Genomic DNA, 21,923 nt, shown 5'->3' with positions numbered 1-21,923 from the left:
AACCTATAGTTATATTTCAAAGCGAGTGAAAGCAGCATAACTGCATCAAACTTTTCAGATGATCACTTCATTCGAAATTCGAATTTTGCTGTTTGAAATAAATTGACTTACTATTGATTCAGAGAGTGAAATACATACATTGGAATACTACACTGCATGTGCTGCCCGGGTGAATTGACCATAATCTAATTCAAGTACAGTACTATGGTACAGAGCATGCAAAATGAAAAAACGCAAACAATGAACAGACATGAAAAACTGCATATCAACTCGTTTGAAAAGTGTTTTCCAACAACATACAACGATGTGTGTATACTTTTTTATGAATGTTTGTGCTACATTTTTACTTTCTATTCTTTAACTTAATAGATATAATAATTTACTATCATTACTGTCATGTAAACAATCTAACAATGTTTACGGCTCATTCTAAGCTCTTAGCATAACAATACTTGGTGCCCAACATTGTAGAAAAGCTCAATCTTTAAAACTATATTTAAGGCCATTTATAAAAACAAATAATTTTGAAGAGGATCATGAACAACTATTCAAATTTATAGAAAGGCATTGTTGAATTTTCGAAAATGCACTTCACTTAGTGTTATCCACTTGCAACATACGTTACAGTGGAAAATCACAGTAAACTGGTAAAACGGTAATCTAACTAAAAGGTTGAAAACATTTGTTTTTATAAAATTGACCTCGGTTATGGAAACCGTATCTTTCCGTAGCATATAATTTAAACCCACTATAGTTTAGTCGAGTATCTCTATATTTCTATCACGGTATTTATGAAAACATATCCGTATTTTTGTGGTGATGGTGTAATTACGACTAAATCCAAGATGGCGACACCCGTGTCGATATTAACCCGAATAATGATGGCCCACTTAATAAATAATCAGTATATGTGTTGATCAAATTTCAGCCAAACATTTCTTGTGAAGCATAGACCATGTAGAGGAAGCCATCCTCGTCCTTCTCTTCACGATAAAGATCTAACATCGCTGTTGATAAACTTGCAAAACTTTTGTTGTTTACGATGAGGTAAAATGCTTGACTTGATTTTAGTTTCATTCGATTTCTGATGAAATGTAATTCGTTGGTTAGTAAGTGATTAATAAGATAGCACGTTACTTTTCCTATGGCTAAAACTTGCTGCATTAAAAGATTCAATCGAGAACTTAAGATTGTAACGGTAAATGAAGAATAACTAAACAAATACACTATGACTACGCTAAGTATGTTTCCCAGCAACACTTCCACAGTTACAAGCACAGCCGTCGCAGGACTCAAGGGAGTTGTTATCAATTTTCGCATGCTTAAGGCTAAATGGCGCCAAAAACAGTGGCCAAAGGTTAGACTTAGCGCCCACGCTATAGATAAAAGAAAGCCAGGTGTTCATCTTGGTGGTAAAAATGTCCCGCAAAATGTCCCATCTTGCTGGCAAGTGTTTATTGCGTGATATTTAACAGTTATTCTGCGAACTCGAGTCGTATATGAGCTGATAGCCGACGAGGCACCGAGAGTGAGCAGAATAACTGTTTTATTGTATACACAAACTTTGTCGCCCTTTCGGTGCATTTTGGTGTGCTATTATCATCTAAAGCTTGGATTTCTATTTCACTCAAACTCCCCAAATCTTTCGGCCATTTTGTTTACTTTCTCTACTAGACAGATATGAGCTAATATCTGTCTAGTAGCCAACCAATGAAATTGCAGCATACCTCATATCTGGCGCTTGTGTACCTTACTTGTATTAAAATTCGCGCAGTACTAGAATTCGCGCAGCGCTGAGTGCGCGATTTTTAGTACTGCGCGAAATATAATCCGCGCGAAAAGGTAATTATGGTGTAATATGAGACACTCATTGTCAATAATGCAAATCGGTTCATTTATTAACGCATAAACACATTTCACTTATGTTTTAAGTTGTCCTGGTAACATTAAAAGTCAAAAATATCTTCATCTTCATCCTGGACAATTTCAGTCGGGATATTGTCAGGTTCCACGTAGTATTCCTTCATGAATGCCTGCATTTTGCTGTAGATCCTCTGACTTGCATGGTTTTTCAGGACTGTAACGGTAATGGGAATCTCCAAGCCTCCCTGTGGTAATGGAGATCGACGGAATTTAATGTCACACACATTTGCTTCTATATTGCCCCCATATTCAATGAAGAACTTGCAAAATCGGGAGATCTCTCGAGGCAAATGTCCAACCAGTGATAATGGCTCAATTTTAGCCCCGTTTACACTGCACTCAATTTATTGGCACGGCACGGATAAAATTGGTTCCCTTACCCAATTTTATTAGTGTTCAGGCTACCAAAACAAAGGCCGAGCACAAATAAAATGGGCACGGGTACCCATTTTAGCCGTGCCGTGCCAATAAATTGAGTATCGTGTAAACGGGGCTCTTGCCTCTGATTTTGGTGAAAAGACCAATAGCATATGGGTCGAATAGGTTCCTTGATTCTGGCTTTACTGTTAACTGCTGGTTGATCCTTGGAGCCGTAATTTTTCTGTATTCATGAAAACCTCGTGATGCGCAAGCCAGGGAAAACGATGTCTCCTTGGTGCTCTGTTTCACTGAATCAGAGTCGTCTGTTTCTGAATCGTAGGTTTCTTGAAGTGAATCAAGTGCATAAATGCAGTTAGATGCATACTTTTCTTTCCCATTGAGATATTTGTTGATGAAAAGTGCTCATTATAAATGCGTTAATTGTTAATATAGTTCTATTAAACAAAGCAACAAGAACGAAGACGGAAAATTACTTGCGCGAATTTAAAGCTGCGCGAATAAGTCTCATCAAGGTGCGCGAAATTAAATCGCGCGAATTTAAAGCTGAGCGAAAATGAGTACCGCGCGAATTTTAATACAAGTAAGGTATATAATAATGCGTGATATTTGTCATTACGTCATTGTTTTTATGCTCTCTGCCGTGTGACCTGTCCAATTTTACTATTTCTTTTTGCATTTGCAGAGATAAAAATTAATTTAAACATAAATTTATTAATTTATATCAATTAAAAGCGAAGAAATTACTACAAAAACGGTAGAAATAGTAAAAAATTCACTGGCGGCCATATGAATGGCCACTCTCGTTTCTGATTGGTCGAAACCCTCTAAATAAATCTCAATATTCGGTTAAATTTCATATTTTCACCGGGTGTGACGTCATACTAAGGGATATTGATTTTTTTGGATCGAAGTTCGATCAGCTTCGCTTCGGCAGATAACTTGGACCTCGGTTTGAACAATATACACTTAATGTATGCTCCCGAGGGAAACAGTGAGTTTTGTTTTCCCAAGAGTCTGAATGTTTGAAACATTGAGACTTGAGGGAGAACAAAACTCACTATTTCCCGAGGGAGTGCCCATTAAGTGCTTTGTTATAAAAGGAACAAAACATACATGTTGCACAAAAATTGCGGGCAACAATTTTTCACTTGTTTCCGGCCACCATTGCATTTATTTAAAGTCATGTGACTACGAATGAACCAATGACCAACTACATTTAAAATACACAGCACCTATATAACAATTCTTGATATCATGCGAGAGCCAAATCTAATAATTGTATATTCTTTGCCCGCGCACATAAATGTACCTAGTAGGCTAGCTAGTACGTCATGTAGTTCGATTCTTCTCACTCATCAGCTTATGTCTATGAGCTTGTCAACAAAACAATGTTCTTTTCGCTTGACGCTTGTGTTGATGGACTGCACCTACGCAGGCAGGGTAAACAACTGAAAAAAGAGATCTGCAGTAACCTGTTGTACGGACAGAACAAATTCAGCCGAAAAGGCAAAACAAAAGCCAAAGGCGAAGAATAAATCTATTAAAATTGCTGTTCTAGAACTCGGTAGTTCTGCGTTTGTTCGTTCAATTTTAAACTATGTTGGCCCAAACTTTTGTCATCTTTTCACTCTTATAAATTTCAGTTACACTTTGGGGTAAATTTGTACAAAACAGACGTATCGAACAACTGAATCACTCAGAATCTGAGACTCTGAATGTGCAACAACTTGCAAAAATTTAACACAACAATTTTCCCGCCAAAAACTGAGGGGGCGTGCTGCAAGTTACCGACCGCGCAGGAACCAATCAAATGGCTCAATTTTGTGTGGTTCGCCGAAGGTGAGGTGAATATCGCTGAATAAAAACCGAGACGAAGACAATGTTTTTATTTAGCGATATTCACCGAGCATATTAAGGTGATTTTATGCCAATTCAAATAAAACATTTAAGTAAAGCGTTCTACAACGTAGTTTGTAACCTCGAAATAATTTTAGACCTATAAATATTTTCGCTTCTTGGGCATTATTTAGGTACAGTATTTTCTTTAAAATAACGTATTTCTTCATCTGTCACTTAAGCTTTGATATAAACAACCGCCATTTTGAAAAATTCGCCCAGGTGATTGCTGCCATTTTTCTTATACACCTTGTTTAATCGAAATGGGCAACTTTCCTGAACTGATAACCAAATAAGTTTTGTCTTTTTATTAAGAAGTAACCAAGCTGTCATGAATATTTACTCATTAAATGAGATATGCATTGCCTGTTTCTAATGCTGATTGATGTCCAGATATTTCCATTGTTTACTGCCTACAACACTGGGATTGGCATAGACCTACCCATCTCGTATTTAAAACATTGGCTTTATTTCATTACGAACAATAATACACCTAATTTTAAAGTTGCCAGAATTTTGAATTGTGTCAAGTATTACACAACCGACTGCTCGCCCTTGTATGTCATCAATGCTAATTTAAAGCATTGTTAATGAGCATTTAGCTATTACTGATATATGTGTGCCATTATTGTTCAAATAGTCAGCAGGTTTTTTTTGCCGAGTATGCTGTTTCAACATGTTAGCTAATAATAACATACATATATAGACAATCAAACTGAATATTTGCATGGTTCAGGGGCATAGGAGCATCCAGAGATTGGGGGCGCACCAGCTTACAGGGGCATGCACTTTTGGCTAATAAAAAGGGCAGCTGAAGGGCCAATTTTAGGGGGGGGCACATGCCCCTGGTTCCCACGCCACTGGCATGGTTGTCATAGTCTGAAACTGAGATTTGATATTTTCACTTAGTTGTTTAATTTGCAAATATTTCAGTTTCTGCACATGTGTAGCAACCAAATTTATGTCACAAATTGGATGATGAACATTTACGACCCTGCCTGCCAAACTATATTTTGAATTGGTGTGTGCTATGTTTTGCGCAGCAATAATATTTTTATACATGCTTTTGCTGGTTTGTGCAGTAGAACATACTGTATTTATCACTGCTGCTGCTACAGTACATGGTAATATATTGAGGAAGGGCCTTCTAGATTGCACTTATTCCACTCAAAGTATAATTTGCAAGATCAAAAATTGTTGGTTAAAACACTTCCTTCCTTCAAATCAACAACATTCCAACTATTGTTATATACAGTCATTAATTCTAGGGTTGGGAAGTTCTTTACAAAAAGCACAGCATGCATAATTGCACAGCATAAAAACATTATTGGAAAAAATATCACATGCTCTCCTTTCATTTGTCAGCAAAAATTTTGTTTAGAGTGCAATAAATTTGTTTATAAGGAAACTATTTTTATCGAAAAAAGTAAATTAATGCTACAATATTGGTAATGTTTCGATTTATACCGTCAAATGAATTAGCTCATAGGAAAAATTTCCAGTAACATTTTGACTGAACGTTTTAGGAACCCAAAAATAGTTCGTTAACTCAAACAGCATGTTTGCAAACTGCTAACGTAATACGGAAAGGTCTATTGCATAATTCAACACAAATCACGTAAGCTAAGCGAGTATTGTCTTACTAGTATTGCAAAACATGACAAGAATAAATATTCAGCAACAAAGCCAGTTCTATATCACTTCTTAGAACTTACGCATTTGATAAATCACTCGCAACGCGCGAAAATTGCGACATATAACTTCAATAACGTAGCAGTTTATACCTGATAATTGTTACAAATTGACTGATTGTCAATTCCTCTGGGACCAGGAATTTCGTTTTATCGAGTTGTGGTAGATTTTTCTCTTTTTGATACCTCTCCACAATAACCTTTAGAAGAGAAGACTCAGTTAGGAATTAAGATGAGCTAAACTTCGGCCATAAAGCTTGCTTTGTTGTCATGATTTGTCACGTCCAACATCAGGGCTGGGCGAGACAGGTAGACGATAACCATTCGATTCATGACTCGACAAACTTTATATAATATGAAAGAAGGTATATTTACGCTTTCTTTTCATTTTAAGAACCCATCTCTAGTCAATACGATGCAATTTGGATGGCTTCCAGCTATCGTGTTAAACTGCATTATACTTAGACAACCCGGACACTATTTGCACTTTGACATTAACATAGCCAGACAATTTCCCGTTGCAGTAAACATGCAAGTTGTACTCTTGTAGAGACTGCAACTTACTGGTATTTTCGCTGGAAATTTCACACGAATCCCTTGAGCTTCGCTTTGTCTTTCGCCTTGAAAGCAAAAAGTATGTTGAACAAGCTCATGACGTATTTTGGCAAGTCAAAGAAGCACAAAACGTTAGATCGCTTACCGAAGGTCTTCCGCGATTTAAATGGCTTGTGCATTCTCGATTCTCGTTCGCTAAGCAAGTTGACTTTGTCGACATCGATGGTTTGGCTCGTTTTGACCGCTCGTCCCATTTCTTCCATGCAATGTGAAGCTTACAAGATAAACTATCGGTTTTTACAAATTCAAGTCCAAACACAGTAAAGTCTTCACGACATATGACTCGACAATGGTACGACAAGTTGTTGCAAGAGTTCCGAGTTCAATGAACGGAAATGATGTCATATTTAATCATTATAATGCGATTGTTCAATTGCGAAACCGCAAAATATTAGGTGATTTTCGTATATCCGTAGTTGTGGTTGTTTATTGATGATGCCTCTGAATTTCTGTCCACATTCGACAGAATGCGCGCAATCGAAATGACGGGGGAAATGCGCAAAAATCAGGCAAATTGCTGCATGAAATTTCACTGGCTATAGCGTCTATTTTGCAAGCTGTCGTGCGGCTGTTCCCTGCGGTGGGCTACATTCGTGTGCCAGCATTGTTTAGTATTGTTCAGGGGATTGCTAATGATTTTTAATGATGTCTAATGACTTGCGGTTTGAAAACAAATAATTATTGCAGCATTGAAAAGTGACACCTGGAAAACATGAAAAGAATAACAGTTTCTTCTGTAACGACTAAAGCGTAGGACTCGCTGTCCATTTTTTTAAGGCTTGTATCAGCTTCAAATTGAAATCGCTTTCACTGCAGAGTCGAACTTGTTTTGGCTCGGTCAGGATGTGGGTTGGGTTGTCAACAAGACACTCAAAGGGTTGCGGTCTCGGGCGGTTAGTGCTTTGTATTTTTATTGGCCATTTTCTTTGTTAGTTTAGTTAAAGTGAGCCCTAATATTAGCGTGCAAAATTACAGAGCAATATCTCACACGTTTCTATAAATTGGGATCGATTGTAGAGAAGTAGTTCCCTTTAGCTATAGTTAGGGCACGTATTTGACCAATAAAAATCGTGTATTTTGGTGTAGCTACACAAAATCTATAGTCTGGATTGTTATACAACCGGCCTCTGGTGTCTACGCTGTTCCGTGTTTAGTCAGCAATACGCCTTTTCCGAGTGCTCAAATCGATGCCATGTTGCCACCAGTTTTGTCGCCTTGGTGACTAAGTCTTGCATAGGCTGATTAGGCCATAGGCTCATTATGTTTTCTCCACTCAGCAAGATGACTCAAGATGAACAAGATGTTTCCTATGCGATGTTTGTTAGAAACGCACAAGTTGTCAGTTAACTTCGACATTAATTCCTTTCAACGAAAAGGATTGAACATTTTGTGGAGCACTCCACACAGTTATCATAACATTGGCATTATTGTTGACAATAATCAAATGTGCGGTCGGGACTCAACACAGCATTTTTTTCTTATGCACTCAATTATATTAATTTAAAGCGGAACAACTTAAACGATAAGCGTGGAAAAAAATAATAAAAAATTGTTTTTGCAATATGAACTAATACTAAAACGCTTTCTTTCGGTACATCAATCCTATATATAGATAACTAGGGGCCAGTTGTATATAAAAGACTATTTAACTTTTAACTGTAGTTAAGGACAGAGTTGGCCAATCAGAGTTGTGTATTTCTGAGTTAACTAGGATTTAACTATGCAAAATGTAGTTAAAGACTTTTATACAACTGGCCCTAGAAGGCAAGACGTATTCTGCATGGATTGTCTAAGATTTCACTCTTTGGCCTAGATCAAATGGGAAATGATCATTTTGGCCACGGAATAAAAACATTGAACTTTGATCGCAGGATATTCTCATCGAATGTTTGCCAAGAGTTTGTGACATATCACATTTCATCGACAAAGCCCATGAAATAAACGTGCTAATAAACACGCCTATATTTTCCACCGCTGCACCTGCTCTCAAAGCTTCCTCAAGGTGCGGTCTGTGCTTGTAAGCTTGCATTTTAATCTAAAGACGCGCTTTAATGTTATTACTACAGCTGTTTCACTGCACGAATTCTGTACGTGCACGTAATTTTCATGATTTAAAAAAAATAAAATCCGAAGCTCCGGTTTGAAATATGATTAACGAGCGAGTATAAATGCTATGTCAACAATAGAAGTGCATGGATGAACTAGAACATTTTCCTGTTTTCCGATCAAAACTCAAATTCCTGTCAAATACATGAAGCAAACAAACTTTAAGTTTAAGGTGCAACCCAGTTGTTGTAATTTTAGTGTTTGTCGTTTCGTGTTACGTGATTAAAGTCACACGCATCGGAAAAAGGCGAAATATGACTTATTTGCATATGCAACATTGCACGGGAAATTTAAGGTCATGTTATGATATAGTGATACGAACACATGATAAAGTTGCATAGGCAAATTCTTGAACAACATTGTAAGTGCATTATATTCAATCGAACTACAGTGAGTGATTTCATAATATCCTTCGCTCAAGCATCCTCACGAGATATTCCCATCATTAAAATATGTAAACCTTTTGTAAAATGGCACAGCTTATGGTATATTTGATGAAAATAACACTAAAAGCATATTGCAAAATGAAGATTATAGAGCATACTTTTGATACCATATACTGTGGTGAAAAGCTAACCTGAGAAGATGTAAATAAAGTATTAACAACGAGTCAACAAAGTCTAAGGACTGGTTGGAATCAAACATAAGTATTAGGATAGCGGAAATAATGCTAATTGTTAACTATGAGAGCAAGCAAGCAAGCATGCATATTTGCAGAAGACCCAAAGACAAGCTGACGCCCACTCACCACTGTGTTAATAAAGCACCGCTTTGACGTCACTTGATGGTAAATGTTTTGCGGTTAGGGTATGACCTTTGCATGACAAGGCAAAACAACATCCGCTTAAATGGACTGCACAAGAACATAGTCGTAGACGAGGTCGTAGGTAGACTGTGCACACACTATACGTAGCCCAGTATTATCTGATTTCTTTTGCATGCATAAATGTCACATACATACTATAATATTAATCTAACATATTTGATGAATAGAAAAGTCATATTTCGATATTATAAAAAGAAAATCAAGCAACTGGGAAATCCTGGTAAAGTCTCTGTCTATCTCTGTCTCAACGTGTGGCATTGCGCAAATTAATGAAACGACAATTATAGTTAGTTAAGGTATGATTTTTACCTGGGAACGCGTGATATGAAAAATACACGATGCGTCTTTGTATTCTGTAACCTGACTGTTGAGGTTTGTTAAACAATAGTGGCATAGTTGCAGGTAAAAATACTGTCATGCATGTAGTTTTCCCAGAATGAGTGAGCTATTATCTCCTTGCAAAATACCGGAAGTTGGTTGTTCACGTGTAAGAGCGAGGTTTCATAAGCTGGCTGAAATTGTTGTGAGTATGCCGAATTAAAAAGAAGCACTGGAATCGGTGCATACAACGAATGACTCTTTTATGACCGTTTATTATACTTCTGAATACTGCTGGATTGTATTTTTCATAGGTTTAGCTCAGTTTAGTTGCTGAGTTATCACAACATACACGTCATTGTACCAGGGGTGATGAAAAGCGTCGTCAAGTGACGTCAAATGACGTCAATATGCCCTGGATTTTTGCAGTAGAACTTCAAGCACCTAAAGTGCGAAAACATATCTCATTGCTTATCGAACAGCTGGGTTTTTTACCAGTTGACAGCCACTTGCAAGAACAAAACATATTTTGCCTGAAAAACATCGGCTTTTCTTTTTTGAGATTAAGTGAATCAGTTTGTTCACAAATGACAAATCGCCACACCGACGGCAGACGGAAGCGAAGAGCAAACACGAAAGCTTGTCACAGGCATTAGACATTAGTTAAACGCGATTTGCTGCAGAGTTTAATGCGATGCATATTTTGACAATGTTAAGACGTGGTAATGTAGAGAATGTATAGAATAGTGGGACGACTCCGCACATGTCCCAATGTCCGCAAACATGTTAGTAACTTCGAATATGAACGTATGTTAAGGAACTCAGAACTGCATGATTGAATAACAATCGGTTATGCTCTACCAAGTGCCTGTTGTCAGGTAACTGTGTCCTGAAATACGAATGGTCCTAAGACTATTTTAAATCTTCATTCTATCTTTGAAAACGCGCATGGAAGACGACCTCGCAACCAGTATTTTCACAACAACCTCATTTAGTTGCCATGGACGGTTGTGTTTACATACAATCCCAAAAAGAGCATGCAATCTCACGCGTATCAAATCCTGAGTGGATTAAATCTCACCGCCGGAGATGGACGAAATGTCTTCGGCAGAATCATCACTTCTCAGAATGCCTTCGCTGATCAGACTAACACTCGCGCTCGGTTCGACAGAGGGTAGCGTTAGCTGAATGCGGGCTCGCTCATCTAGCATTTGTTTAGGAGTTACGTCATTAGAAACATCAGCCACGTGATCGATCACGGGATCAGTCCGTGATCCTATGTCGATCTCAGATAACGTTTCCATAGTTATTTGATCCTTGGATTCGGACCCTGGTTCAGGGCTCGAAAAGAATCCTGTTGGCGTACTCACGTGACGTGCTTCTTCCACGTGGACAACACGCGGGAACGCGGTCGTGGGCACTTCGCGATCAGCCGGTGGCGAGTGGGGAACCGTCGCCTTTTTTGGAGTTACCATGATAATGTTTGTATCCCATGTCTACATGCAAAAAGACATGTGATCAAATTAAGTTCACTGCTGTGTTGATTGTAATTGTTGACTTGGAATAGATCAAATACGGATACATCATTTTCCGAAACCTTCAAAAATCAGGCGATTATAGAGTCGCAAAGGAATGCTTACTGAAGTTGCACTGGATTGCTTACAAAATGCAAAACTAGTAAATTAAAATGATTTTGCAAACTGATAATTCAACTAAGGTTACTCCGGAAATGTGGAATATATACTGATCATGACCTTTAAGGCCTTCATACACAAATTGTCGCCATTCTGGCCTTGCCCAATCATAGCGCTTCTATAAACAGTTATACTGTTGCGCACTTTAATGACTTCACTGGTTAGTACGGAACACACTCATTTTACGGAATGTTCACAAACTGGTAGTTTCATAATGGGTCTAAACGTACCTGATTTTGAATCTCGCTAATAGAGCTGCTTTGTTCGCTGGCGTTGTTATTCTCGTCAGAGTCCAAGACTGAAGGACGGTCCAACGCCCGCATCGGAATTGGTTCAATATTCGTTGCCACACCCTGATCGGAGGAGTTGAACTCCCCCGGGGACATCTCATCTTCACCTCGAACTTGTCTTGGAAATCTTTGCGAAACTAGAAAAAGGAACTTTCTATTTAGGAATGTGGAACATCACAGGACATAGAGTATGGCAGGTACATCACCGTGTCATGGCCTCCCACTTGGACAGTAGCTGATAACACAGCAGAGGACACAAACACAGCGATCCGGCTGATTTCCTTGCAGTGAAATATAAGTGAAGTCGTATCTTGGCAAATCTTTGCTCAATTATCTTTAGACCAATATAATTACTTTCAAATAAACCTCGCTCTTACATGAGTGTGGTGGAGATGCCTCTTCAAGTTCACCAACACTTGCGGTATCACCAACAACACGTGGTCTCGTTCGCTGTACTGACTGCCTTATTCTGTTCAGCAGGGTCGATACAACATCACCTACAACTTCTCCTTCACTTTGCTCATTTTGCACAATATTCTAAGTACATTTCAATGAAATAATATACAAGTAACTAAACAGCCGTATTATATAAGACTGAAATTGCCATACGAATCCTTTTTCATACAGCCAGAAGGTCAACACGTGCAATATCATGCATTATATGCAGAGCAAATATCTTTCGTTTACTCAAATTATCGTACCTCAGCAAAGAAGCCCATTCTATGCTGTCCTTCGCTAATGGAGTGGGAATATTCGGACCCACGGCTGGTGCTTTCATCCGAAACATCGTCCAATTTCAACAAGTCATGCACTGCTTGCTTCACGGGATCTTTCCTTTTATCTGTGATCAATAACCAATGGTAACTATGGCACAGTCATATTTCCCGGAACGAGGACAAATATGCATGTACTACCATACTAGGCAGAAATCGTACTGACAGAGCAGTTAAGAAACCAAAAACTAACCACAAATTAAAGAAAACATTTAATGCAATCCAAAAAGAGAGGTGGGAAAAAAAGTGCACCACTATAGTGAGCCTTACTTGAAGCATTGAAAGTGTCGAAGACGTCATCTGGTATTTCATGTAAAGTTGTCATATTTCCTGCAGTGCCTGAAGGCGCAACAAACTCTCCTTCGCTGTACTGACCGACGTGTACGTATGGCTGAAACATAATAAAATACTGATCAAAATGAATGGTCAGATACCTGTCTAATGTTTCGTTTCCAACTTGAGGACTTTGGTTCAGTATAAACCTGTGTTTATTCAAAAATCATAAACAATAACAACTTTCAAAATCCGCATAGCGCCACCTTAACATAATTCTTTCCACTTGTTTCACAGACCTGTAATTGTTCTCCTTCAGATATTTCATCATCAGTTGCGACCGTTCCCATGGTGCTTTGCGTGGAGTAAGTAGTCGTCGTGGCGCTTGATGGACTGTTAGTTATTTTGGTTTCACTCGGTTCAGGCTCCAGCTCGAACTTTATGGCGGGAATGTCGGCATCAGTCTTTTGATCTTCCTCGTCGTCTTCCATCAACGTTTGTCTTGATAAAAAAAGGTGGCAATATAGTTGGATCAATTGAGTGAACAACAAAAAGGTTACTCAATGGTAGCACCGTTCTTTCAACATAGGGCCGGTTATTCAACGAGACAACTAGGGCGCATGGTAAATTGAAGCCATGGAAGTTATAAACCCTTACTCTTTTAGATCTTCTTCATCGAGTTCTTTAGGGCTTTCCTCCGAGGTTTTATCTCGTATGGATACTGTAATCTCCGGTGTTTCCACAGGCGATTTCTCCTCGCTTACGGCCTTCTCTCGTTCGGATTCGTCAGGGGTAACCAGAGACGCAACAGACTGAGGTGGACTTGGCGTAACAACTGGGGTTGCTATGGGACTTTTGTGAACAGAATCCTCAAGTAGTCTAAAAAATATGACATAGTTGGCTGTTCAAGTACAAATTTGTCATATTCAAATCCCGAAGGCCGAAACAAATTCCCAAGGTAGAAATCTCACCCTTCTTCGATCTCGTCACTGAGCTTATTCATGACCATGTGACCGGACGTTACGTCGTTCTTGCCAATGGCTTCATCAGGCGTCGAAGACGACATAGATTCTGGACTTTGAGTTTGCTCCGGTGTGGAGACATGCGTGACGGGATGCGATTCTGGTTGGCTGGCCACACTCGGTGTACGCACAGGGGTCTGAACCCTAGAATAATCTTCAGAGCCCGACTCTGGTTCAGTATAGTCATCGTCGGGCTACAAAAAGGTGGTGTTTCATCAATAGTTTTCAAAATTTGACCTAGCAACATTTTCAATTGTCTCAGGAACATTAAAGTTGCCCCAAAACATTACATATTTAATTTGGAATTATATTTTAAGTGGGAAACCAATATTGATTTAGAAGGTAAAAGAAAGTTATGTGTGTTTTGTACCATATCAAAAAACTGTAAGTGTTTTAACAACTCGAAAACTTATTAAGTTGGTGTGGGTGAATGGATGTACGTTTACCACGGGATTAGAATCGAATTGTTCAATAGAAATATGAAAGTTAGGAAATATTGACGGTCACAATGAACTGGCAGTTTTAGTACCTCTTGTGTGTCGGCTGCTGGAACATGCTCTTGGGGTTTGGGGTATCCAAGCATACTGGCAACTTTCTCTTGTAAAACTTCCATGATGAGATTTCGTACCAGTTCTGTGTCCACTGGAATGCCAGCGTCGACGAATAACTGTAAGCCACGAAGTCCTATGGCGGCTGAAGAGATTGGGAGGAGGTGGGGTATCAGTGGTGAGAAAATTGTCAACTTTAATTGTGGGGTTGATAATGGTTTCTTTGATAATCAACATAACAACAGTACATTACCTGCTGGTTCAGTGTCGCTACTGTCAGCAAGAGATTGAGATGATTCGCTCCTACGCATGCGTGCTGTAGGGTCAGATAGTGGAGGAGTCATGTCACTCACAACTCGAGCCAGCAATTCCTGTTCAATCCTAAGCGAAGCAACGAATTTAATTCTAGTTTAGGTTTCCACTTTTCGTTTTAATTGAAATCTTGACCAAGGGAATCTTTAACCCACCCCAAAACTAGTGTAGAATATTGTATTAGTATTATTATTAGTAATAAAAAATTCTGGTAGTGCATAGAATAAAAAACGATGTGAAAATGGGACGGCTAGTTTTCGAATTCGCCAAAACCTTGGTAATAAACTGGTTTATCATGAATCAAATGAGACATGATGAAGTAGAACGAGGTACATACAGTTCTCTGGCTTTATTTTCCACCGTTTCACTTGGTGCCCTCAAATCATCTGAGGTCCCCTGAAATCCATCATGGTCAAGGACATCAACTGGGACATTTCGCGGGGGAAATGCTGGTCCCTGATACTTCGGTTTGTCCGTTCGATTTTTACCGTGCAGCGATATAAGGCTTCCTCCACCAGGAACACTCGACTATAAGACATGCGAAGAATGCGTTAAAGTAATTTATCCTACGATACCGTTATTTATCCACAATCAATAGCGCCTGTCGATTTGTCCCGCCATGCTAATATTTTTGGGTTAACCGACTGTGAAAACAATAGATTTCTAAAGGCATGAATAATTATATTAACTCGAAATTTACATAGCGGGACAAAATCGTCAGGCTGGCTACGCTACTGTCCACAATATATACCTTCTCGCTTCCTTGATCATCATCAATAGTACCAACATGTTCATAATCTTTAAACTCTTCGTATTCAGATGCGTCTGGTCTTGGCAGTGGATGTGGAATTGGCTACATCAGAACAAACAAACAATTAACATCTTGTGGTTAGAAGTGAAAAGACTTAAAAGAGTTCACTTCTTATTGAGAATTGTGCGGATGATTATACCAGTATTGTTGGCTGGCTAACTTCCTTGGAACTTGCATTGCTGCTAATTTCAGATACGCCTGATGTATCTATGTCAACATTTGGTAATATCTAGAGAAATAAAGCAACTTTACCAGAAACCAGCATACACAAAGCATGGATCAACAAATGAGGGATTAAATTCCTAGAAATCTTGAGTAATTTTCACATTGTGTTTTCCTAAATTACCGGCTGACAGTGGTTTTAAGATTCAGCATTACCTGTTTCTCCAAAGTAAGTCGCTCTCGTTTCTTTGGAATGGATTCTTTCTGTCTTTTGACACCGGAATCCGGAGTCTGAAGAAACTCGTCGTCTTTCAACGTTATGACTGCGACGTTAGGTCGTTTCACATTGGTGCTGACTGTCACAGTCTGTGGTAACCTCGACACCTCTATCAAGATGTTAAACGGAAACGAATAAAGAATTTTACAGACCCTTGAAACGCAGAATACTCGATAACACCTGTCTTCATGTGAGAAAGGTGGTTGCTTAATAGGAATTTTAATACCTATTGAAGTTTCGTATTAATACAGCTCATAAAATACATGTTTTTCAAATGAACCAGGACATGAATAACATGAAAATCAGGGTTTGAATAAAAAGCTAAGCCAAACCAGGCCTCCGAACTCATTAATTAAGTGAAGAAAATCCATGTGGGAAGTGGACCAATCACTCCAAATGCGAAGTTACAAGAAATTTATAAACGAATTGTTGCTATAGTTTAGAAAACAGAAGTCTTGACGCAATTTGCACAACAACAGGATATCAACTAGATAACATGCCCTTGTATGGAAATTCATCCAACGTCAAATGCCTACCTTCGTTGGTGCACAGGGGCAGCCGTAGAGCTGGATCCATTCTTGGTTTACCAAGTGGGATAGCTATGGGAAGAAGTTGTCCAGGTAAGGGTCCTTGGTTCTCCCTGAAGTGAGCCTCGATCACCGACTGGTCAGCACCTGCATTCGGTTGAAAGTAGTACCTAGGTTTTGCCGCGCGGCTGGTCGGAGGGCGATAATCTTCGGACAAGGTGGATGAGCTTGATTCGTCTAATCTGTGCAGCAAAAATACGAAATACTTATTCAACAGAAATATCAGTGCAGTTGGTAGGCTTTGGTAGGTAATCAGTCAGGTAATCAGTTTTAATATATTTCAGCTTTATTACGCCCAGGGCATTGGTGGACCTAGCATGGTTCTTAAAGATAGGAGGTGGTCTGTTTGAGCCTGCGGATTTTTGTACACAGATAGACTGAACTAGGATAGATTCGGATAATAACCTTGGCGGACTGCGGATCTTGTGCTTCATAGGTGCAGCGCTCCGTCTCAGTTTCACCGCTTCGCTGGACTTGTAGCGAGCCCGATCTGTTTGAGTCGTTGTTCTACCTGTCACGTGATCAGGACGACCGTGAACACGTGACGCATACGTGACATCTTCGAAAGGACGCTTTACTGCCGGTTGTTTAGCGGTAGGTTTGGAGATCTAGCGAAAAACATTAATGTCTTTGAGCGTGAATGCCAGCAACTGGGATTACTGTGCTGTCCACTCTGGCGAAAATTATGTGAATATGATCACAAAAAAGATGTTCAATTCCAAAAAGGTTTATAAAAAAACTTTGATCTTTAGTTATAAAGTCGCAGAACAAACTATTGTGGCAGCCATCATCATATGCATATGGTTTCATTATGGTGAATACTACAACAAAAATGTTGCGAAAAATACCTTTGGTTTTGCAGCGGTTCTACCCCGACTTGGTGCATTTTCTTTGCCAACATTTCGTAACTTGGCTCGTTTCTCTGTGCTCACAGGAACGCCGCGGGTTGACCGTGGGCCTTGCTTGGGAATCTTTGATTTGTCTTGTGAAACCTGGTTTTCCAAAGCACGCTGTTGTTCTTCCAGCAATAGTTCAGCCTAAAGTTTAAAGTATGGTTGAAATAATGATGTTCGATCGCTGCCTAAAACATCTTTCCAAATTGCAGGTGGTCTTGTACAACTTGTTGTACTCATATCATATTTTAGCCAATCAGCTACAGGGCAGCATACCTGGACTGCTGCATCAATTTCTTCGATTCTCTTTGCTACATCGTTGCGAATTCTCAAAGCATCGCCGTTTGTTCTATGGAAGTCACAAATGAAAATTGCGTTTCAATTTATGGATTGAATTCTAAGATACAAAATGTCGCTTCCCACAAGAACAATATCAGGTTGAAAAGCACTTACCCATCGTCTTCCACCAAATTGTAAAGATACTGTTCGTCATGTCGCCTTGACAACGCCATCAGGTTCCACTCCAAATTCTCCCTCTGCTTTTGAACATCTCGTAGGACGGAATGAGCATGCGCACAAAGGCCTTGCTCTTGCACGGCTGTTTCTCGCTCTAAAATAAACGATGGCGATTTAGGTGAAAAAATTAGGTTTGCAAAAACAGAACGCAGGTTTTCCAGTGCGCGTTTTCTAATGAGAACCTACAAAGAAGCAACCTATAATTTGTGTGTACAATTATTCCCATCATTTTGTATTTTTCTCTATAGCCTAGCTGTCGATGCAAAGATGAATAAAATTGTTGGACGAACTTGGTTTAGTTTGAACATCTCCTTCCACTTTTGGAGTTGAAAGTTCTTCAGGGACATCTCGAGTCGCACGCTACAAAGAAAACAGAATAAATCCACATGGAAGTTCGTGAATGGTAAAAATGAGCGAGGTGCTTGAATGGTGATCAAAATAAAAGCTACCATGCACTTACCAAATATGCATCAAGTGGGTAAGGTCTAGTGTGATCTGGTAGGGTAACGCTAACACTTTCATCAGAAGATATCTAGTTATAGCGAGGTAAAGAGCATTAAGTTCGATTTTATACTGATGTGAATACGTACAAAATTGGTATTTTGAAATTTGGCTATTGGGGAGTTTGCAGTTGATAGATGAGTGGCATACTAAGTACTTGCAAGGTACAGGACTAATATTTCAATTTTTATATAACCAGGAAGCAGTTTCGACTTTCTTTCATCTGGTTTCGCCATGAGAGTAGCTCCGATACTAACCACCTGATGAAGGCCTTAGGGTCGAAACGTCGAGAAGTGTTCTTTTTATTTTTGGCAGTTGTGATACCTCATTTAATGTGAATTTTTTTAGCAGAGGAAAGTGGTGGTTCTGTCAGGAATTCGTCGCTTGTTGACGTGGTTCATACAAATGCAAATGCAGTATTTTTTTTACCTGTGAATGAATTCGGTCGTCTAAATTTTTCAAACTCTGTTTTGTCTGTTCAGTCTCCTAGAAAATATTAAGCAAGGGGGGCATGGTAAAGACCTTTCTTTCGACAGGTCCAAAATGAACAGGGTAAAAAAAAAGAGAAGAATGAACAGAATGTACGTTGAGAGCATCTCTGAGTTCTTGACGTAATCGGCTGATGTCATTCACAATGTGATCGCTCTCTGGTGATCTAGTTACTGGCAACGGCCTCTGTCTGCAAAGGATGGGATAAAGTGGCAATTAAAGAATGGATAATAACATAAAAGGCTTCCATTTAATTGATCGACCGCTGAAGAAACAAATCATGTTAAATCTCATTTCTTTCGAAATGTTTCAAATTTGTTTAATGTTCTGAGGCAAAGTATTTAGTGCTTTAAAAAATACTTTATTTAGGTGGAAAAAGTACGGCCAGATCGGTCCTGTTGTATTTCAGTACAGACAGATGACTGGTATTTTAGAGTGTTTCAAAATCTCTGCATTCAAGTGTATCGTTTTTTTACATCTGTCTAGCACGGAGAATGCAGTTTCACCGCATTTCAATTCAAAATATGACCGGTTTGACCATTTTTGCCGCCTTAAAGGAAAACGCCCTTAGAATCCTAAGATTTTCTTTCTATAGCTGAGGTGTGGATTTCCGGGCGTTCATATATTCCCAGACAAACATTAATTTAAAGCTGGAAGCATGTATTGGTTGAGGTGAGTTTCAAACATACGAGCAAATATTTAAGCACCGCTGCGCATACAAATAACCAAATTACCCTCGAACAACTTCCTAGGTTTCATATCGAAAGAGTAAGACGAATACAATCGATCGTAATCGTTCAATATTATGGGAATGCTTTTTTTCAACAATTGTGAAGTTTAAACTAGTGTGATACTTTTATGAAAAAAAGCCTTGATAAATATTGTACGTTGTGCTTGGCATTCTAACAAGTGCTCCCATTTCAAGAGATTTGTTAGTATATTTACAAGACATTTACAGTATGAATCGTCAGGTGACATTTATGAATAGTCAGTATGACATTTATAGACATTTACAATATGAATAGTCAATATGACATTTATAGACATTTACAATATGACTAGTCAGTATTACATTTATAGACATTTACAATATGAATAATCAGTATATTACATTTATAGACATGCATTTACAATATAAATCATCAGTATGACATTTATAGACATTTACAATATGAATAGTCATGCAGTATGACATTTATAGACATTTACAATATGAATAGTCAGTATGACATTTAAAGACATTTACAATATGAATAGTCAGTATTACATTTATAGACATTTACAATATGAATAATCAGTATTACATTTATAGGCATGCATTTACAATATAAATCATCAGTATGACATTTATAGACATTTACAATATGAATAGTCATGCAGTATGACATTTATAGACATTTACAATATGAATAGTCAGTATGACATTTAAAGACATTTACAATATGAATAGTCATGCAGTATGACATTTATAGACATTTACAATATGAATAGTCAGTATGACTCGTATGGATAAGGAGCTTCCGGATATCGGTTCATGGAAAAGAAAAAAAACTTTATCGACCATAAGCCTTTGAAAGAGGATCTTGATATTGTTCTCTTTATCGAGAGCCATCTCACAAAACAGTAACCGGGTGTGGTCGAGAATAGAAAATTATTTCCAACGTTTTCCGCTTCTACAAGTGATGAGATCATCAGTTGACTACGACAGCATCCTGTTATTGCAATATTTTGTGTGCTGGTGATTGCTAATCTGTACACTAAGCTATAATTCTTCGCGAGGAGGAAGTCCGCCCGCCAGCGCATTTGGTAAAATAAGTAGAGTAGAATCATGGGTGAAATGAAATTAAACGGTAGAGAATTGTCTGTTACAAACGCGCACCGACGGCGCACGCGCAAGCAAGAGGCAAATGCAATTTCTTTCAGGAAGGTGGACTGACTATTTGTCACCAGGAGCCAACGTCCTCGAGGAGATTGGCAGGACAGTAAAATTGAGAGGGAATTGCTATCCTAACAGGTCAAATACTGTAGGTTATAAAAGGCAGTAAAGATTTAGAATGCCCGAGACTAGAATAAATTTACTAAATCCATCACATTTGCTCCAACCGTTGACGAGTGAACCCTGGATCGTGTTAACAAATCCTGAAATATCTTCTAATTCATAAGAATTATTTACTATGCATACGGTAGTATATGCATACGTATGAAAATGCAGCTTCTTTTCTTTCATAAGCAATATCCACACCACTCCTAATTTGAGCACCTGCAAGCATCTTATGGCCATTAGACTAATACTACTTCAAAAAGCATGCATTAATTGGTAAGAATAGAATATGTTTGAAGAATTTTAAAGCAATTTTTCTTACGTACGAAGTAAATCATATTAACTCAAAATTTGCATTTGGTTTTACCTCAATAGCAGGGTGTTAAAAAACAGGGCTAAAAATCTACAATGGAACTGAATGAAGTGTACTAGTCTTCAATGATCAGCCGACGTGACCCCAAGCAAATGGGGCTTAACCTTGTCGTAATACAGGCATCGATCCTTACGCTATCTGTCAAGCGTGTGCCATACTAAATTCAATATAGGAAGTTCTATCCAGTTGTGCTTATAATTTCAGATCAGTGTTAACAACTGAAATCCATCTGTCCCACGGATGCCACGAAAAGAATGATCTGTTTTCGTAAAATGAAATAATATACATACAAAATGACATAACGCACGTTGCTCCTCCCTAAAGAGGAAGCATTAAAACGAAGATCGAGGATTTATTTGGCAGATGTTTCCTTGGTATTTTGACAGGATTACCAAGAAACGTTTCGCACAGGGGTGTTTGAAATGAAGTGCCGAAATACGAATGGGAAATCCGTTCAGGGTTCAATTCTGCGCGGCTTCTTAATAAGATGAATGTTGAACACGTCTTTCAACAGAGCCTAACGTTCAAAATCAGACGTGAGAAATGAATTGCAACATGCATTGTTTCTGATTGTGAAGACAAAAATTCCCCATACCCAGTGAATT

At 38.6% G+C, this 21,923-nt stretch overlaps 2 protein-coding genes across 4 annotated transcripts in view; both read right to left on the bottom strand.

The window, feature by feature from the left end:
* Positions 1-241: 241 nt before the first annotated feature.
* Positions 242-7,967, bottom strand: LOC114522124 (microtubule-associated proteins 1A/1B light chain 3A-like). 2 transcript variants are annotated; one of them, XM_028542756.1, is made up of 4 exons: positions 6,592-7,957; positions 6,456-6,511; positions 5,985-6,091; positions 242-1,084 (listed from the first exon to the last, which is right to left on the bottom strand). In XM_028542756.1, the coding sequence occupies exons 1-4, from the start codon at positions 6,707-6,709 to the stop codon at positions 925-927; spliced, it is 441 nt and encodes a 146-aa protein (XP_028398557.1). In that variant the 5' UTR covers positions 6,710-7,957; the 3' UTR covers positions 242-924. The 2 variants fall into 2 exon arrangements, with proteins under 2 accessions (XP_028398557.1, XP_028398558.1); XM_028542757.1 differs by lacking the exon at positions 242-1,084 and adding an exon at positions 2,367-2,627 and having other exon boundaries at positions 6,592-7,967.
* Positions 7,968-8,196: 229 nt separating this feature from the next.
* LOC114522119 (protein TALPID3-like) overlaps positions 8,197-21,923 on the bottom strand; it is a 51,749-nt gene continuing 38,022 nt past the window's right edge. For both annotated transcript variants that reach the window (XM_028542749.1, XM_028542750.1), the window contains 23 exons: positions 19,001-19,094; positions 18,845-18,901; positions 18,375-18,446; positions 18,205-18,274; positions 17,852-18,008; positions 17,675-17,747; positions 17,354-17,542; positions 16,911-17,113; positions 16,455-16,687; positions 15,858-16,027; positions 15,619-15,708; positions 15,420-15,521; positions 15,006-15,196; positions 14,610-14,737; positions 14,338-14,501; positions 13,758-14,002; positions 13,444-13,665; positions 13,086-13,287; positions 12,784-12,904; positions 12,442-12,581; positions 12,118-12,277; positions 11,681-11,877; positions 8,197-11,252 (listed from right to left, as the gene is read on the bottom strand). In XM_028542749.1, coding sequence (XP_028398550.1) covers positions 10,827-11,252; positions 11,681-11,877; positions 12,118-12,277; positions 12,442-12,581; positions 12,784-12,904; positions 13,086-13,287; positions 13,444-13,665; positions 13,758-14,002; positions 14,338-14,501; positions 14,610-14,737; positions 15,006-15,196; positions 15,420-15,521; positions 15,619-15,708; positions 15,858-16,027; positions 16,455-16,687; positions 16,911-17,113; positions 17,354-17,542; positions 17,675-17,747; positions 17,852-18,008; positions 18,205-18,274; positions 18,375-18,446; positions 18,845-18,901; positions 19,001-19,094 — 3,706 coding nt within the window. In that variant the 3' untranslated portion in view covers positions 8,197-10,826. The remainder of the gene's footprint in view (positions 11,253-11,680; positions 11,878-12,117; positions 12,278-12,441; positions 12,582-12,783; positions 12,905-13,085; positions 13,288-13,443; positions 13,666-13,757; positions 14,003-14,337; positions 14,502-14,609; positions 14,738-15,005; positions 15,197-15,419; positions 15,522-15,618; positions 15,709-15,857; positions 16,028-16,454; positions 16,688-16,910; positions 17,114-17,353; positions 17,543-17,674; positions 17,748-17,851; positions 18,009-18,204; positions 18,275-18,374; positions 18,447-18,844; positions 18,902-19,000; positions 19,095-21,923) is intronic.

This window comes from Dendronephthya gigantea, unplaced genomic scaffold (assembly GCF_004324835.1).
Source record: "Dendronephthya gigantea isolate DGI-Jeju-01 unplaced genomic scaffold, DenGig_1.0 000022F, whole genome shotgun sequence".
NCBI lineage: Eukaryota > Metazoa > Cnidaria > Anthozoa > Malacalcyonacea > Nephtheidae > Dendronephthya > Dendronephthya gigantea.
The sequence above is the reverse complement of the archived record's forward strand: the minus strand, read 5'-3'. Positions and strand labels throughout refer to the sequence as shown.

What these genes read in the sequence shown, in the direction of transcription:
- LOC114522124 (XM_028542756.1), bottom strand. Translation starts at nt 6,709, where the DNA reads ATGGAAGAAATGGGACGAGCGGTCAAAACGAGCCAAACCATCGATGTC. An exon ending in AATTTCCAGCGAAAATACCA is followed by an intron (nt 6,092 to 6,455) that starts GTAAGTTGCAGT and finishes TCTCTTCTAAAG; the next exon opens with GTTATTGTGGAGAGGTATCA. An exon ending in CAATTTGTAACAATTATCAG is followed by an intron (nt 1,085 to 5,984) that starts GTATAAACTGCT and finishes ACATTTCATCAG; the next exon opens with AAATCGAATGAAACTAAAAT.